The 17,533-nt window shown below is 41.0% G+C and overlaps 1 protein-coding gene across 2 annotated transcripts in view; it reads left to right on the top strand.

Moving 5' to 3' along the window:
* LOC146628793 (uncharacterized) overlaps nucleotides 1–16,476 on the top strand; it is a 37,406-nt gene extending 20,930 nt beyond the window's left edge. For both annotated transcript variants that reach the window (XM_085359704.1, XM_085359703.1), the window contains 9 exons: nucleotides 618–737; nucleotides 1,286–1,370; nucleotides 2,491–2,565; nucleotides 3,908–4,039; nucleotides 4,194–4,352; nucleotides 11,576–12,230; nucleotides 12,357–12,492; nucleotides 12,970–13,041; nucleotides 14,886–16,476. In XM_085359704.1, coding sequence (XP_085215830.1) covers nucleotides 618–737; nucleotides 1,286–1,370; nucleotides 2,491–2,565; nucleotides 3,908–4,039; nucleotides 4,194–4,352; nucleotides 11,576–12,230; nucleotides 12,357–12,492; nucleotides 12,970–13,041; nucleotides 14,886–14,948 — 1,497 coding nt within the window. In that variant the 3' untranslated portion in view covers nucleotides 14,949–16,476. The remainder of the gene's footprint in view (nucleotides 1–617; nucleotides 738–1,285; nucleotides 1,371–2,490; nucleotides 2,566–3,907; nucleotides 4,040–4,193; nucleotides 4,353–11,575; nucleotides 12,231–12,356; nucleotides 12,493–12,969; nucleotides 13,042–14,885) is intronic.
* Nucleotides 16,477–17,533: the final 1,057 nt, after the last annotated feature.

Raw genomic sequence — 17,533 nt, 5'->3', positions numbered from 1 at the left:
TGACCATATTTATGTAATTTCCATATCACTGTTTTTCCGTTCATCTGTGTCTGTCGATGTGATAAGTCAAGTATTGTTCAGAATCAGCTTGATGAATACTGGTAGCCAAGCAACAAACAACTTACCTGTCTAGCTGTCAACTCTCTTGGGTAATTGTTTGCATGTCCTGTGACTCCTTCACTTTCTTTGCCTGCCTTCCTATCTTGCGGCCTTGCCTGTCTGTATGTGTCTGTCTCACTGTCTCTCTTTCTCTCTCTCACGGTCACTCTGTAACTGTCTGGTCTGACAGATGTCCAGGTAAAATGTGCAGGTAAATCTCTCCCTCTTGCCTGCCTGTGGACTGCTTCCATCCCTGTTTCCCCCTGCTTCTCGTCCCATGTTACTGCGCCACATGCTCAGGACAACTGTTAAGGGATCTAGTGCTCTTTTTGATTTTTTTTTCTTCTTCTTGCCCATCTTATCTTCCTCTATTCTATCTTTTCTGCTCAATTTCTCTTCCCGCTCTTCTCTGCTCATCCTTTTCTGTCTTTCCATTCTCCTCCTTTCCCTCACTCCACATTATTCTATTCTATTTTTCTTTCTTCGTCTCTGTCTACCTGTTTTCTGTCTATGTTTAGGTCAGAGACAGTAACAAGGATGCCTCCGGGTTTTTGTCTTTTCTGCGGAAATGCACCAAGTATGAGGACACACAACACGTACTGTGTAACCTTAATATAACCATGCCACCTTGTGTCAAGGTAAGAATTTGGTAGCAAACATGCACACATAATAAATAGAGATGATAAAAAGAAAGATCACGCACTGTGACCTTATCTCGATAGATGGTCATTTTTTTCAGGTTGTTCTATCAGACTGGGGCTTGTCCAAAATATATGTGTGTGTTACATATATTATTATGTATTATATGTAATATTTGCGCTTATTAATTTTGTATAGACAAAAAGAGATTCCATTAAAAAAATAAATGTACAATAATACAACTGAAGCAGTATAACATTACACAGTATCAGTTAATCCTTTTGACAAAGGGTTTACTCTTGGACTGACAGGCTACCTTAAAGGTATGGAGACTCCTTATTTTAAAGGTTTAAAGTGTTTTAATCTAGTCTACTGCATTTTACCTGGATTACTATTTTAATATCAACCATTACTTTGCCAGGAGTCTGTCTGAAGTGCTACATCTGTCTAATGTTACATGGGTCAAACATGGTGACATGGGTGTTTGTTAAAAGTTCAAAAGTTCTGTGTAAGGCGATTAATTATTGTAATTCTTTCAATTTTTTAGGTTGTTGGAAGTGAGGAGCGCAGACGAACTTTAACCCCTCTTGCTTTGAGAGAACGCTACAGTGCACTGAACGAGCCCAGCGTGGGTAAGTCCTTCAATGCTTGACCGTCAGCCCTCTCCGAATATACACACAGTGGAGATGGGCACTGAATGTTGCACTGCCACTTTACCCACAACCCTGCTTCTTACTCTGCCCTCTCTATTTTCCTGTCTCGTGTGCACGCATGGCACAACAACTGAGCCTTGGATGCAATGTACTGCTCTACAGTATCCCACTAAGTTTTTTGCAGTGCAGTTAGTGGAAACATATTGAATGTGCAGCCACAAGATGAGCAGTCGCCCCCAACATGACCTGAAATGGCTCCATGGCACATGGCAATTTAGCCTTTTTCTGTCCTGAGTGTCCTGGTAGCTGTGACAATCAATGAATGACTTCTGTGGTTGGTTTTGCATGGCGCTGGTGTCTCCACTGCGATTTCCAATGGCATGGCAGCAGATACTGTTAGCATTAGCACTATAGCTTAGCACTGAGAATGGGCAGGACCTCGCAGTGGAGCAAGACAGATGAGCCCTTATACTGGCCTGTGGTAACTAAAGAGAGTCAAGATGACCATTCTGATTGGTTTAAATGGTGCTGATGGCGAGTGAGGGTGAATGGATAAAGGCCTTTTCTGTCTATCAAATACACAGCGCTGCTATATTGCACCTCAGTCTCTATTTAATGGTTACTGAATGCTACTGTGGTTAGCAGGAATAGCACCTGAATGAACCCCAAATTATGACCTTTCCTTGTCAAATGATGTCCTAACCCTGAGAATTATATGGGTAAAAAAACACTGTTGTTGGTATTGCTTATTTCCTCCAACAGAGCAGTGCTTTTGTCAAGGTACGTATTGAAACTTAACTGTCTTTTAGGTACAGATGATGAATTGGAATAACAAGAAGAAAATGAGTCAATACTAGCCACCTCTTAATAACATTTGCTTCAACACTATCAAGTCTAAAAAGAGTCTTAAAAAAGTCATAAAAAGTCTAAAAAATTCATCCCAATTAAAAAATATATTTTTTTCCACACATCAATATCTGTTTGACTTCCCAAATACGTTTTTGTGTAAAACAGTATACTATTAGGTCATTGAAACATCTTTTACTTGTGTGCTGTATTACATGTTTCTAAACTGTCTGTGTGTTTTTTTTCTCATTAGCCACAGTGAATGCCATGGAGAGGACTGAGCTCAAAATCAACATCATATCCGAACAGCTGGGTTTAAGCTGGGCAGGTTAGTCACACTGGATACTGTACAATCTGTATATAAAATGGATATATAGCCATTTGAAAAAGAAATTCAAAGCCACATTGTGAAAAACTAAATGCACCCTGATTGCTTCAATAGAAAATAGCTACAAAGTTGGACCATGCAATGCTTATAAAAACTGCAAAAAAAAACAACCCAAGAGCACCATCTCAAACTCTACAGGCCTCAGTTGGCAGTTGTTAAATGTTAAAGTTCATAATAACACAATTAGAAAAACACTAACGGGCTCAGGTTTGCAAAGTTACATTTGAATAAATGTCCTTTAGACAAACGAAACCAAAATGGAGACATTTGACCGTAATGTACAAAGCTACGTTTGGTTGAAACCGACCACAACAGATCAGCACTAACACCTTATAGCAGCTGTTATAACTCCTCTATATGCCTATATGCCTATATGCCTATATATATATATATATATATATATATATATATATATATATATATATATATATATATATATATATATATATATATATATATATATATATATATATATATATATATATTCACACCAGTGTGTGAATATATATATATATATATATATATATATATATATATATATATATATTCACACCAGTGTGTGAATGCGAGAGTGAATGAATAGTGGCATTGTAAAGCGCTTTGTGTGCCTTGAAAAGCGCTATATAAATCCAATCCATTATTATTATATGTATATGAATCACATATGAGGCTATCAATGGTTCCTGTTAGTTTAGAAAATTAGGAAAAACACGTATAAGGGCAGGATTATGTTGTAACAGACACATCACTACTGTATTAGTGTACAGAGTTCCTCGGTTTCTCAGACGGATCAAAGAGTCGCTTATCACATACTGTTTGAAAACATCAAGATGGCAACTGAGAAAAGAACAGTTATTAACCAGTGGGTTAATGAGTCCTGGCTAGGTACATCTTTTAGATCCGGTCTATGATGTAGACCACTAAACCGAATATTAAGGAAACCCCTGCCAGTTGTTATTCGTCCAGATCAGAGATCCTACTTATGTTTGTCCTTCCCGTAGACCACACCACCGATGACCAGCAGGAGCCCACGTCTTGCTGTTTTGTGTTATGCTCCAACCCAATTATTTGGATTTAGCAAGTTTCTCATTATCAAAGTCTCCCATCCAAGTTGGTGACTAAGAACGAGCAACAGCTTTTACTAATATATCACAAATCTGCAGGTGTGCCATTATACTTAGATTATTCACTTCATCTGTGAGTGGTTATACAGTAGTATTTTGGACTTAGTTGTATAAATATGTGCTTTATGTTTCTTTCTATTCTTAACTGTGTCCATTAGAGTTAGCACGAGAGCTTCAGTTTGGTGTGGACGACATCAATAGGATCCGTGTGGAGAATCCAAACTCCTTGCTGGACCAGAGCTCTGCCCTGCTCAACCTGTGGGCCAGCAGAGAGGGCAAAAGGGCCAAGAGTAAGTTAGCACTATATCCCTTTAAAATTCAGACCAAACGATTAAAACTTTGACTAGTGCAAATATTTCTGTGTCGGGGCATCCTTATCTGTGCATGTGACAGATATTTAAAAAGAAAAGTTGAGTGATAAATCGTGGAACCTTTGCCTCTCAGTGGAGAGCCTCTACTTTGCTCTGAAGAACATCGATCGTGCAGATATTGTAACCTCTTTGGAGGGTCAGGCTCCGCAACCAGCACCTGGTTCTTCAGAGGAGGGCGCCTGTCGGCTTGGTGACCGCGACTCCACTCTGTTGTCCCCCAGTGTCATTAATGGTAAGATACAGGAACACATTAAACATCCTACACACAGGACATATAAGAAGGGTCAGTTCAACATTTTTTTTAACAAATTACCTCTTTACGGTTAATTAGCAAAGATATGCTGTGCCTTAATTTTGTATTTTGTATTGTTAAATAGATTGACTTCTCTAGCTACATGTGTTGTAATTACAGAAAACAAAGGGTTCAATACTTTTTATGTTTATTGCAAGACTGATGTTCTCATGATGGTTTGTAACCGTCAGAAATGGAAAGTTTTCAGGAATTTCCTGTTCAAGAAGACTTTAGAGGCAACAATAATGAGAGGCTCAATTTACTGTGCAAGTGCAGTATCTGGTGTACTTGGTCATTTCCAAATAGATACATCCACAAAATATCAGGAAATGCAGATGTAAATGGAAAAAACACGGTGGGACCCCACAAAAAGTTGCAGAAAGCATAGAGCGGAAATTATTTCCTAAAAAAAGTCTTCACTGCCAAAAATCAGAGACTAAATTCTTCAGCCCAAGAAGGTGAGGCTTTTATTCTCATTTACTTTCCACCTCTGAAAACCCCTCCTTGCCTTCTCTGAGTCTGGGTAACAGCCACTTTACCTTGTCTCTGTTGCCCCACAAGAGATCACGGACACAAGGCCATCGCGCCTAGTGCACAAGCCACGCGTTATTAGACCCCCGTTTTTCAGAAGGGGTAAGTTGAAGGGAACTTGGGTTGCATGGTGGTTTGCTGCTCATGACCTGTAGTGCACATGATGATGATGATGATGATGATGAAACCAATGATAATGATTCTCAAATACCATTTTTGAGGTCTCAGGAATGGTGTCATTCTTCCACCATGAAGCAAGCTTTTTGCAGCATGCAGTAACACCGCCTCTCCTCACTGGGGCACACATCATTTTATTTTCATTTTTTTAATTTATTTTTTACTTTTTCTTTTTACGTTACACTTTTTCACACCTCATACTTGAGCCCTAAACATGATGCCATTTATTCTTCTGACTCAATATGAGAAACGAGGATAAGTCACTTTTTCTGACAGGGGTTTAAGTCGTCTGCAAAACAGCCAACAGTTAACGTATGGGTAACGTTCGAGATTTTATAGATTACATGTGGGTGTATGTGTGGCTCTGCGCGCGTGTGTGTACACATACATGCACGTGTGTGTGCATACACGCCCTTATGTGTCCTGTCTGGGATGGATACACTAGTCAAAAGTGGCGCTGGTGCACAGATGACAGTGTGCTCTGGGCCTCCATACCTTGTTTCTGTCCCTGCCTCTTTCTTTCTCTTTCTTCTGTCTGAGAACAAGATAAAATTTCACCTGTCACGTTGTGCTTGATCGACAGCAGACATTGGTCCCCAGCGACAATGTCTTCTTGCAGTCTTGAAATTTTGTCTTTTCCTCGGGATCCTGTCCTACTTTCTGTCTTTTTTTTTCTCTGAACCTGTAACATGTCATATCTGCTGCCCAGCTGCCCCGCTCCTCCTCGTCCTCCTCCCTTCTCTTGCTCTTCTTCCTCCTCACAGCTCTTCCTGTCCGACCTCTGACCTCATATGACCTCATGTTGACCTCTGGGCCTCCTCTTCTCTTGTCATCTTATTTTCCCGCGCTCCTCCCTCGTTCAGTCGAGTGGGGACCCTCTCCTCCTCTTTAAAACAGCTCTGTGTGTGTACTACAGTTTGTGCATGTGCATGCTGCATGCTTTGCTGTTCCAATATCTGTGTGTGTCTGTGCATGTGTGCACGTGTGTGTGTGTGTGTGTGTTTCAGACTTATTTATTCAAAGTAAGTCAAGTAAAAATGACATCATATAGCCGAGCTTGAAATTTATTCATACTTTTTCTAGTTTTCTTCCAAGATTATAGAGAGTAAGTTCAATATTTTAGTTACACAAAAATATTTTAAAATTCATTTTAACCCCAACACAAGATGGCCATTTGTAAAGGTGTGCGTGGGTGTGTGTGTTTGTGCGTTTGAGCACAGAGTTTCTTGAACAGAATAACGTTTGCTGTTTGTGACATCTTTTATGTGCATGGCATGCTTTCAATGTATGACGTTTTCTTCACAGTGTAAAATATTTTCTCTGTTCATGGATGTATTTCAGTCTTTTATTTAACACTATATTAACAAACAAATGTTTTCTTTTTCTTTTTCCTGTAAAATAAATGGTGTGTGTTTTTTAATGCTACGCTATAACACATGGTCAGCTGCATAGCACATAATGCTCAACATACAATGTTGCTGTGGTGGTCTTCATTCATGGGCAAAATAATCACATGTTTGGTAAGTTACAATTTGAGTGGTTTAACACTTAACCATTGTGTAGTTGGTTTGGCAGTTACTATATGTAAAATTAAAAGAGCTAAATCCAGTAACCAATGAAAAAAAATGCCATGAATTATCTATAACTAAATTTTCTATGCAGTATTTTTTTGCCCAAGTCTGATGATGGCCTTGCTGCTAACATTGTGTGAACGTTATTTGCCAGCAGGGATTTTACTGTGAGGTGTGTGTTGATTCTGGTGTGTATGGTTTTTTTGTACATCCGAGCGTCACCTGTGAGCTAAAAGTGTGTGTCCTCCTTGTGTGTTTTTAAATGAATGCAGTGTTGTGCGTTTATACATGTATGTGTGCGTGTGAGTGTGTGTTTGCTGTGGTAAAGTGTGCTGTGTAGTGCTCTTCTCTTCTGTTTCTTGTACCATGAGATTCTCCGTGGAGTTTATTTGTGCTTCACTACATTTTGTGCCTTTGACACCTGTGTGAGTGTGTCTGTGTTTCAGCAGCAGGAGTGAAGGGAAGGGCTAACCCACATTCATCTAACTCATTCTAACTCTCATTCTAATTTTGATTCATTCCCTCCTTGCTCACCTCATTCTGATGCCACCTCTGATCATTCTGGCCCTGTACCATCCCAGAAACACACACATGTGTACCCACACAATGGACCATTGTTGCATAAACTCTGAGAGACAATTACTTTACACAGTAAAGGTGTATTTTACCCATTACAGTGTTGTGGATCACATCAGAAAAGGTTTAGATTTTTAGCTCCATAGATGTGCGTACTGTGATAATTAGTATTAGTGTGTCATTGAAATATACAGAAGTAGATTTACTGATAGTACAACAAGGTAGAATTGCTATGTTGCTTTACTCAGTCGTTTTTTGCCCATAGCCTCATTACTACATTAAATTATGGTTAAATGAACAAAAGTAGCGGTGCATGAAGGTCTAAGAAACTTTCTGTGGTAACTTTCAGATACGTCTCACTTTAAACTGTGTTTTGTTTCCACAGATGAACGTCAGAGCATTTTCCATTTAGTACAAAGAGATATCAGGATGCCTTCTTGGTGGGCATAAATTCATGACTGATTCTGTTAAAAGTGTATTTAAAAAGATATTACACATTAAATGCTAATAGGGTTTACACACTTTTTTTGTATTTAGTTCATGTGTACTTTCCCTGATGCCAGGATATAGTGAGGATCAGGAATTAACATGTTTCATTGCACAAAGACATTTGAACTAAAAGTATTATTTTGAGTTTAACCTCATACTATACTCATTCTGTGGGTTGTCTATTCGGCCTGCAACCTCACATTACAGCACAGCCTCTACTTTGTGCTTTACAGTGGTTTATCATTGTGATCTGTCAGTGTGCCGTTCTTTGTTTCATATGGGTGAAATACAACTTTACTGTTAAGTCTCTATTCATCTGAACTCACTGACACACTAGTTTATTAAAAATATTTTGTTAACGGAATTAACTAATCCAGATTTGTGTCAAAATATAAGTGTTACCATGTTCAAGTATCACCAAAGATCAACATATGGGTTATAAGCTTCGAGTTAAATGAAATGTGAAAAATATGAAAAATTTTACATTCAGAATGTTTTATTATTATTATTATTATTATCATTATTATTATTAGATATTATTATTAGTAGTAATATAAAGTACAGTGGGGCAAAAAAGTATTTAGTCAGCCACTGATTGTGCAAGTTCCCCCACTTAAAATGATGACAGAGGTCAGTAATTTGCACCAGAGGTACACTTCAACTGTGAGAGACAGAATGTGAAAAAAAAATCCATGAATCCACATGGTAGGATTTGTAAAGAATTTATTCGTAAATCAGGGTGGAAAATAAGTATTTGGTCACCTCAAACAAGGAAAATCTCTGGCTCTCACAGACCTGTAACATCTTCTGTAGGAAGCTTTTCTGTCCCCCACTCGTTACCTGTATGAATGGCACCTGTTTGAACTCATCATCTGTATAAAAGACACCTGTCCACAGCCTCAAACAGTCAGACTCCAAACTCCGCCATGGCCAAGACCAAAGAGCTTTCGAAGGACACCAGGAAAAGTATTGTAGACCTGCACCAGACTGGGAAGAGTGAATCTACAATAGGCAAGCAGCTTGGTGTGGAAAAATCAACTGTGGGAGCAATCATCAGAAAATGGAAGACATACAAGACCACTGATAATCTCCCTCGATCTGGGGCTCCACGCAAGATCTCATCCCGTGGGGTCAAAATGATCATGAGAACGGTGAGCAAAGATCCCAGAACCACACGGGGGGACCTGGTGAATGACCTGCAGAGAGCTGGGACCAAAGTAACAAAGGTCACCATCAGTAACACACTACAACGGCAGGGAATCAAATCCCGCAGTGCCAGACGTGTTCCGCTGCTGAAGCCAGTGCATGTCCAGGCCCGTCTGAAGTTTGCCAGAGAGCACATGGATGATACAGCAGAGGATTGGGAGAATGTCATGTGGTCAGATGAAACCAAAGTAGAACTTTTTGGTATAAACTCAACTCGTCGTGTTTGGAGGAAGAAGAATACTGAGTTGCGTCCCAAGAACACCATACCTACTGTGAAGCATGGGGGTGGAAACATGATGCTATGGGGCTGTTTTTCTGCCAAGGGGACAGGACGACTGATCCGTGTTAAGGACAGAATGAATGGGGCCATGTATCGTGAGATTTTGAGCCAAAACCTCCTTCCATCAGTGAGAACTTTGAAGATGAAACCAGGCTGGGTCTTCCAACATGACAATGATCCAAAACACACCGCCCGGGCAACAAAGGAGTGGCTCCGTAAGAAGCATTTGAAAGTCCTGGAGTGGCCTAGCCAGTCTCCAGACCTCAACCCCATAGAAAATCTGTGGCGGGAGTTGAAAGTCCGTGTTGCTCGGCGACAGCCCCAAAACATCACTGCTCTCGAGAAGATCTGCATGGAGGAATGGGCCAAAATACCAGCTACTGTGTGTGCAAACCTGGTAAAGACCTATAGTAAACGTTTGACCTCTGTTATTGCCAACAAAGGTTATGTTACAAAGTATTGAGTTGTATTTTTGTTATTGACCAAATACTTATTTTCCACCCTGATTTACGAATAAATTCTTTACAAATCCTACCATGTGGATTCATGGATTTTTTTTTTCACATTCTGTTTCTCACAGTTGAAGTGTACCTCTGGTGCAAATTACTGACCTCTGTCATCATTTTAGGTGGGGGAACTTGCACAATCGGTGGCTGACTAAATACTTTTTTGCCCCACTGTAAATGTAAAAATAGTCTTAAAAAATAAACAATGAAAAAAGACATTAAAATGCCACTTCCTCAAAATATATTTTTAAATGTATATTTAATAATTTTTAATTATTTATCAAAGAAAATAAAACAAGCTTTGAAACGAAAATCTCAGATCATGTCAAATCTCAATGAGATTACATAAAGATTCTAACAAAAATTTGAATTTTCTTTTTAAAATATGTATGATATAAATTAGAACCAACTACAGTGTGTGATTGTGAATTTGACTGTGTGCTTTTGTGCGTCTTTTTGTCAAGTAGTCCAACAAGCTGCATAATAAGTGTCATCCTGGAACTAATAATAGAAATGTGTAAACCAATCTAATTGGATCAAATATAATCAACGACTTAGTCAACGACTTATGATTTAGCAGGATAAGATTAAACAACACATCATGCAGTGATTCTATTTTTTTTAGTTACCCTTAGATTAAAAGTTGTGTGTGTCTTTGTGTGTGTGTGTGTGTGCGCGTGTGTGTGTGTGTGTGTGTCTGTGTGTGTGTGTGTGTGTGTGTGTGTGTGTGTGTGTGTGTGCGCGTGTGTGTGTCTGTGTGTGTGTGTGTGTGTGCGCGCGTGTGTGTGTGTGTGTGTGTGTGTGTGTGTGTGTGTGTGTGTGTGTGTGTGTGCATGTGACTTGTTTTATTTGTTTATTTTTCTGAGTGGGTGCTGGGCAGGGGATCTTTTGCGTACAGACACATGAATGCATGACTCTGAGTTGCAGCTGCAGTCGGGGAGAATGCGGCAGTAACTTGCATTTTCTTTTCCAGAATTTGCAAGATGCTGCTGATTCCCCTGCAGAGACTTGTGACAAGGGTTGGAACGATAAGCGATGTTTCATTACATGTTTGGCAATTGTATCACAGCTGCTACTTTAGCACCGGAAACAAAATTTGTGCAATCCTCTATGTGGAAAATCCAGGCTTTACCCCAATTAAACCTACCTTGAAAAAAAAATTATAATAAAATGTTGATGTAAAGCAAAAAAGGATGAAAATTTATACTAAAGAGAGTAAAGCCTTAAATTATTAAAAAAGAATATCGTGCCAACCCCACAATCAATTAAAGAACCCTACACTCATCTTTCTTTTCTCTTATCGAGAAACAGTTTCTGTTCTGCAGATTCACTTTCCGAAAGTGGGAGCAAGCTAGAGCCCAGCATCACTCACCTCACAAACAATGGATGACTCACCAAATTCTTTTATCTCTCACCTCACAAATTGCTGTGTCCCAATGACAGTTACCTGAATAGCTCTGCAAACTTGAAAAGAAATTTTTTTTTATTCGATTAGCCAAAGTAACAGTTTTTGAGTAATATCATTGTGTTCTGCCTTTTAGATCGAAAGCGTGAAAGCAACATGTTGGCTGGGATTAACTGAGAGTCAAGTCAGAATTACTGGCTTAGCATCAAGGCATCTTAATCCTAAATTAGAATTCTAAATTGTGATTGATAAGTAATTGATTAAGAGAAAGTCTTTTGTCTTGGTATATTGGGACAGAGCTGAGCCCCACTGTTTCCCTGGTAGGTTGGAGAAACAGTTGTCCCACCACCTCCCCATCCTCTCAGTGGCTGTGCCTGCTTGGTGTTAGTCTATCTCTTGTCTCGCTCCTGTTTTCCCTCCAGGTTATGGGCTGGTGCAGGAGGAGCTTCTGTCCCCGGCCTCCATGCAGTACAGCTTGCCATCTCCACTGGGCGTGGAGCCCTACTGGCAAGAGGTCTCCAGCCTCGAGTGCGCCCCCATTGCCACCACAGAGGAAGATACATTAATGGAGATGTCGGACGTTCAGGTGTGGCCAGCAGGGGTCAGCCCCTCTCTGGTTACAGTGGAGGACTCATCACTAGAGGGAAGCAGTCGGGCTGACGACTCAGAGGGCGCCACACTCTCCTTACCCTGCAGCTTGGGTCGCCCAAGCAGTGGAGCCAGCGGGGCCAGCGGCTCCATCATGGAGCTGGAGGAAGAGGAGGAGGAGGAGGAGGAAGGGGAGGTTGAGGAGGAGGAGGCACCACAGGAGCCAGCAAGTGCACTGGCGGAAAGGGACAGGGTGAGAGCCAGTGGTGCCGTTCCCAAGGTCAATCTAAATGGCCAGCTGGGAGGTCAGAGGTCGGATGTGAGGAGAGTGGAGAGTGTGGCTGTAGGAGGAGGAACAAAAGGAGGAGGTGGAATGGTAGGGCTGGGCTCAGTGGAAGGGATTTCTGTTGTTTCAGGCCAACAGGTGTACTCCCAGAGGTGTGAGATAACGGGGCTGGGTCGAGCTACAGAGCACAACGGAGACAACCGGTAAGTCAACTGTGTGTGATCGCCATCACTCTATATTTGTTTCTTTTCCACTGCCTGTACTCAGAATTAACATATGTGCTTTCTTTGTTTCCCTTCCCTCTGGTCTATTCGCATTCTGCTTTTCAGGATGGTGGGAGGAGGAGCATTTCAACCCTACATGCCAGACAAGGACTCCCTACAAGGCTGGGTGGGCTCGGTGTCATCAACGCGTGACGGCAACGTGCCAGGCTTGCACGTGGCCCAGGAGGCTCTGCTGACTCCGGTGTGTGACACTGGTTACTCTCATGTGCTGCGTGGGCGCCTCCTGCAGGGCACGCAGCCCTTTGACAAGGGGCTGGGCTTCTCTCATCAGGAGGCAGGCCAGCGAGCTTGGGAACAGGAGCAGAGGCGGGGACAGGTCAGGTTGCAACGCCGACCACCTGCCGCTCCCTGCGCCTGGAGGGGGAACATCTTTTCCATGTTTTCTTTTTTTAATGATCAACCGGGAAGATCGTCATTCAGTTTGATTTTTTTTAAAAAAATCATCAACAGCTTAATCTCACTGAACGATCATCAGAACAGATGATTGACCACAATCAGTCACAGAACCAGAGCAGAATGATGTGTTGCACAGCTCAACACATCTAATGAAAAGCTGCCCATTAATATGATTTAACATTTGTGATTGAGAACACCTTGTTAAGAATTAGAAATGGATTTTATAAATATATATAAATTGTGGCCTTTTTTTTCTTAACAGAGAGAGGAGAAGGAGGAGTATGTTGCTGAGGCACAGTTTGTTGAAGAACGTGGAAATGCACTTGCTAGAAAGGTGAGTCACTTTGTGGGTATTTTTCATTTGCAGTGAATCATGGTCATACCAACATTATAATTGTTGTTTATTTGTTATGAGTTTTGTGTAATTTTATTTATTCACTTATTTTGAGTTCAGCTTTCATGGTGGATTTGCTCATTTCAGTCTAGTTTTGATTGTTCAGTTGCTTTTTTTGAGTTTACCTATTTTTCATGGTGACATTTGGGTGCTTGTCATGGGCAAAATGTAAGTAATTCCAAGAGACATTACAATGCAAAACCTTGACTCACAGCAGTGAAATGTCTTTGTGCATATTGCGTTGACATATTTGACCAAACTGACAAATACTAAAACATTTGCCAAAGGTCTTTGGCTGCACAAAGGGAAGGATTGTGACTCTGCAACCAGTGCAGATGTGCTTGCCTGCAAAGCTCCAAAATTCAACAGCACATAGCCTGCCGGACTTTCTGAAAAGTTGCACAGGGAAGTTGCAATGGAGTTCACTATGAACAGGAAGAATTGGGGAAGTATAGTGAAAGATCAGAAAAGCAGCAAATGAAGTTGGACATAAAGGGATGGAGGTGGTCATCAACTACACTAAGTAGGCTGTTGGTCAGTCAGTATTCACCGGCTGAAGGTGTCCCAAGAAAATATCCCTGCACCATTACACCATCGACTCAAACCTGAACCACTGATGTATGGCAGGATGGAGCCATGCTTTCACGTTATTTGCATAAAATGTGGTCCCTGCCATTTTATCTTGTGTTCGAAAGACTTATGAGACCAGACATTTTTCCAATGTTCTTTCATCCAGTTTTGATGAGCCTGCAAAGACAGTAGCGTCAGTTAGCTGCTGGTGCGGTCTTCTACTGATGTAATCAGTCTGCTTAAAGATTCAATATGCTATACATTCAGCACTTCTGCATACTTTGGCTGTAATGAGCCACCTTTCCCCCTTATATAAGTTTGAAGGACTCTGGCCATTCAGACCATTGGAATAGGACAATCATCGCTCTATTCTATTATTATTTTTTTTAATTGAATTTATTTATTTTCTGTATATTTTCAGTTCTAGTTCATTTGGTAAAAATTCTCACTTGTTTTAGTTTTAATTTGAACTTTAGTTGAAACCTTCTTCACACCTACTTTCAGTTTTAGTTAACACTGATAACCTTTTGTCACACCCAAGCACTGCAAACCCCGTGCTTTTTACTGTGAGTTATTCACAAAGCCTGGCCAACAGGGTGGGAAATTAACAGCAGCCACAAGGCAAATGTTGACAGCAGATATGAACTTAAACCAATTATGATTCAGAGATCATCATTAAAAAAAAGCTTTTTAAAAATGACATTATAAAAACGGGCATTTGTATGGCATGAAATCTTTTGTGACTGATTGGCTGATTAACTGTGAAATGATGGTAAATTTGTGAGCCACAGCGGCCAGGTGGGCAGACAAGTTAGTTTCCTGCTCTGGTTTCACATGGAGGCTTCAGCCGTTAACTGGTCCAAGTGTTGTTTCCTTCCTTCCTTCCTTCCTTCCTCTCTGCCTCCGTTGCTCCAGGTGGCGGTGGATGTGAGAAAGGGCGCTCAGTCAGTGCAGTGCAGCAGTCTGCGGAGAGTTAAACACTGAAATACACTTTCTGCCCATCCCTTCAGGTATGGGACACAAGCACTAGTGCATCCCAGTGCTTGGATAGATGCCTTCTACGGCACCCTGTTGGAGCCTGTTAGAGCCTAATCATCTCTCATACGTCGTTTTGTCTCATTCGTTAAACTTTGGCAGTGATTTTATAGAAGCTAAGACTAATTTAGCCCATGTGATGCATATCTACTGGTGTACTCCTTGTCTCTGTTTTGTAGGACCGGAAAGCCACTGCCAAACCATCCTCCACGAAAACACGACCGGACCGCAGAGGAAAATGAGCATGGAGGAAGTGCAGACTATTTAAAAAAACAAAAAAACAAACAGAATCATCCTCAACCTGTGACCATGGAGCACCACAAAACAAAATAGAAGAGGAGAAAAAAAAACAGGAATTAAACTTGTAGTTTTATAATATTTGTAAAAAAAAATATCAACTAGACTAAGGCATGACGATACCGTTTCTTTTTCTTTTTTATACAAAAAAACATAAATGTTAGTTAAACAACTAAGAAAAAAAAAAGCAACAAAGTGCTTCCTGTGAACTGTAATCGCATGATGACTGCTGGTGCATGCCCTTTTGAACTGTCATTATCTACAAACTGAAGGGGTACAAGGTACGGGGGCGGACCCACATAAGGGTTACAGGCTTTTTTTAAGGGCCTTCTTTCCCCCAACTGGAGTGGTTTGTTTCAGCAAGTTGAGTCTAATAACACTACAGCCAAAAAAAAGAAGTCCCTCAATGGATGGTTCTCTATACAGCTAAGCCTCTGCTGAGCCTCCCAACGCTTCTTTCACTGGACCCTTTGCCCTGTTATTCTAAATGTGATATATGCACTCTATGCTACGTGGACATGTGTCAGTGTGTGTATGTGTGTGTGCGTGTATTTTTCTCTACCGCATGTGTTTCTTGCTTCCGGCTTGGCGCTGAGCCCTTCCCCATGATTGGCTTGTTGTCCCTGTAATGTCACGGCGTGCTCAGCGCTGGAATGAGAAAGCCGCCGTGCTGCCCTGCTCGTGACTTCTTGTCCGCGTGCGTTTTTTTACATTTTTAATTTTTTTTCCTTTGTGGATGAAGATCGCTCCTCATTGTTTCTTTGGGACTCGTCCACTTTGGGTTTCAGCTTTGTTTGACTGCGGATGAGAAATGAACCTCTAGCTCCCCTCGTGTTTTCAGGGGGAATGTTTTCAGACAGCGGGAATGTTTTCTTTGGAAAAAGCGTGGGTGCTCGATTGCATTGTACAGCAGCTCTGAGGGCACAAAGCTTGACTTTCTATTCCCTCAAGCTTTTCTGTGCTCTTCCATTGCTTTTTTTGTTTTCTTTTTTTTCCCCAGTAGCGTACTTTACCTTCACCCATAATCTATCAGTAGCCTCAGTCTATATGCAGTCAAATCACAGTCCTCTCCCATCAGCATCTAAAGGTCCTCCAAACCCTCTGTGCTCCCTCTTTTATCTGCTTGCAGTGGCTGTAGCGCATCACTGTTGAATTTTTGAGTCAATATTTCAAATTGTGGTGAAGAAAACATGAAGGATCTCATTCGTGTGACGATGCCGTGATTTGAGGATTTCTAAGCGAGAGTGAAATGGCAGACAGGTAGCACTGTGATCGTCTTATTAACACTGACCCCAGACTCGTGAACTGTCAAGACCCACATTCATATATAGCACAGGCAAAAGCACAGAAACATATATGAACACATTTCCAGAAACACACAAACATAGATCACACGGTTAAATAATTATTGCCTGGTCAGTGTTGTTGTTGTTGTTTTTTTCTTGTTTTCTTTGGAGTTTGCCACAGCAATAATACACAGAAACAAAAAAAACATGAAGATGGAACGGCAACTGTAAAAGACTGGTTTCCTCAGAGAAGACACAAACTGTATCTGGATGAACAGCATTTGGCATTGAAGCTCGCCCTTGAAGTGAGTGAGTCAGGATGTACTGATGCAAGATGAGATGACTCAGCTGTAGCAGTGCGAGACCTTGGAGGCCGGAGAGTGTTTGTGTTTCAGCACTTAACGTAGCAAAATATAAACCAGGATATCTTCATTTAATATCTGTTAAGAAGCTTGCTGCTGCCATGAGGCGGAATCCACCGAACTCTGTTTTCCTTCTTTTTTTCCCTGGATAATTCAACTTGTGTTTCTGTAAATCATCAGCTCATCACCTCTGAAACACTTTATGCAGAAACTGGTTGGCAGCAGCATGAAGGAGTTACATCATAGTAGCACGCATTTCCTTAAAATCACCTATATCTCCCATAAGTACTGTAAATGCTACTGTAGCCTGAATGAGTGAGACCGGATGAATGAACACATTGGTTATACATCACGCAAATGCACTTACTTTCCACGCCCAGTCCATGCACGAGAACCTCATGGGATAATAGCACGTTTTCCACTGTTACTTCACTCAGGTTTTCAGTTCTGCTCTATCAGAAAGAACAAAAGATGTTTGTTTCTAAGTTCTGAGTCATCCTCTCAAAGACAAATGTGGGACACAAGTGAGCGATTTAGAGTTTTCTGTTGGGGCTGTTTGAGGTGGGATGGTGATGCGTGGGCTTTTTTTGGTTTGGTTTTTTACTTTTTCTTGGTGGAGCAGGGTGGTTTGGTGCAAGTGTGTGTGTAGTTTAGTTGTGTGATTCACATTAGACCAAAAAACACTGAGTGTGTGGTCAGTGCCAGCATGTCTACTTAACCTCGCTGGTGCGCTGCTCCTGCTGTGACACCACTGTTGGTTATTTTTGTCTTTACTCATTTTTTGTTTGTTGGTTGGTTGTTTTTTTGTCACAGATTGGAAAAAAAAAAAGCCAAATAAATTTTGTTGAAGCACAGGCAAAAGATTTTCCTTTCACCAGATAA

The sequence above is a fragment of the Diplotaxodon limnothrissa genome, linkage group LG7 (genome assembly GCF_057381915.1).
Source record: "Diplotaxodon limnothrissa isolate DT_005_m linkage group LG7, D_limnothrissa_male_GT1.1, whole genome shotgun sequence".
Lineage (NCBI taxonomy): Eukaryota > Metazoa > Chordata > Actinopteri > Cichliformes > Cichlidae > Diplotaxodon > Diplotaxodon limnothrissa.
Note: the sequence above shows the minus strand (reverse complement) of the source record. Positions and strands in the feature narration are given on the sequence as shown.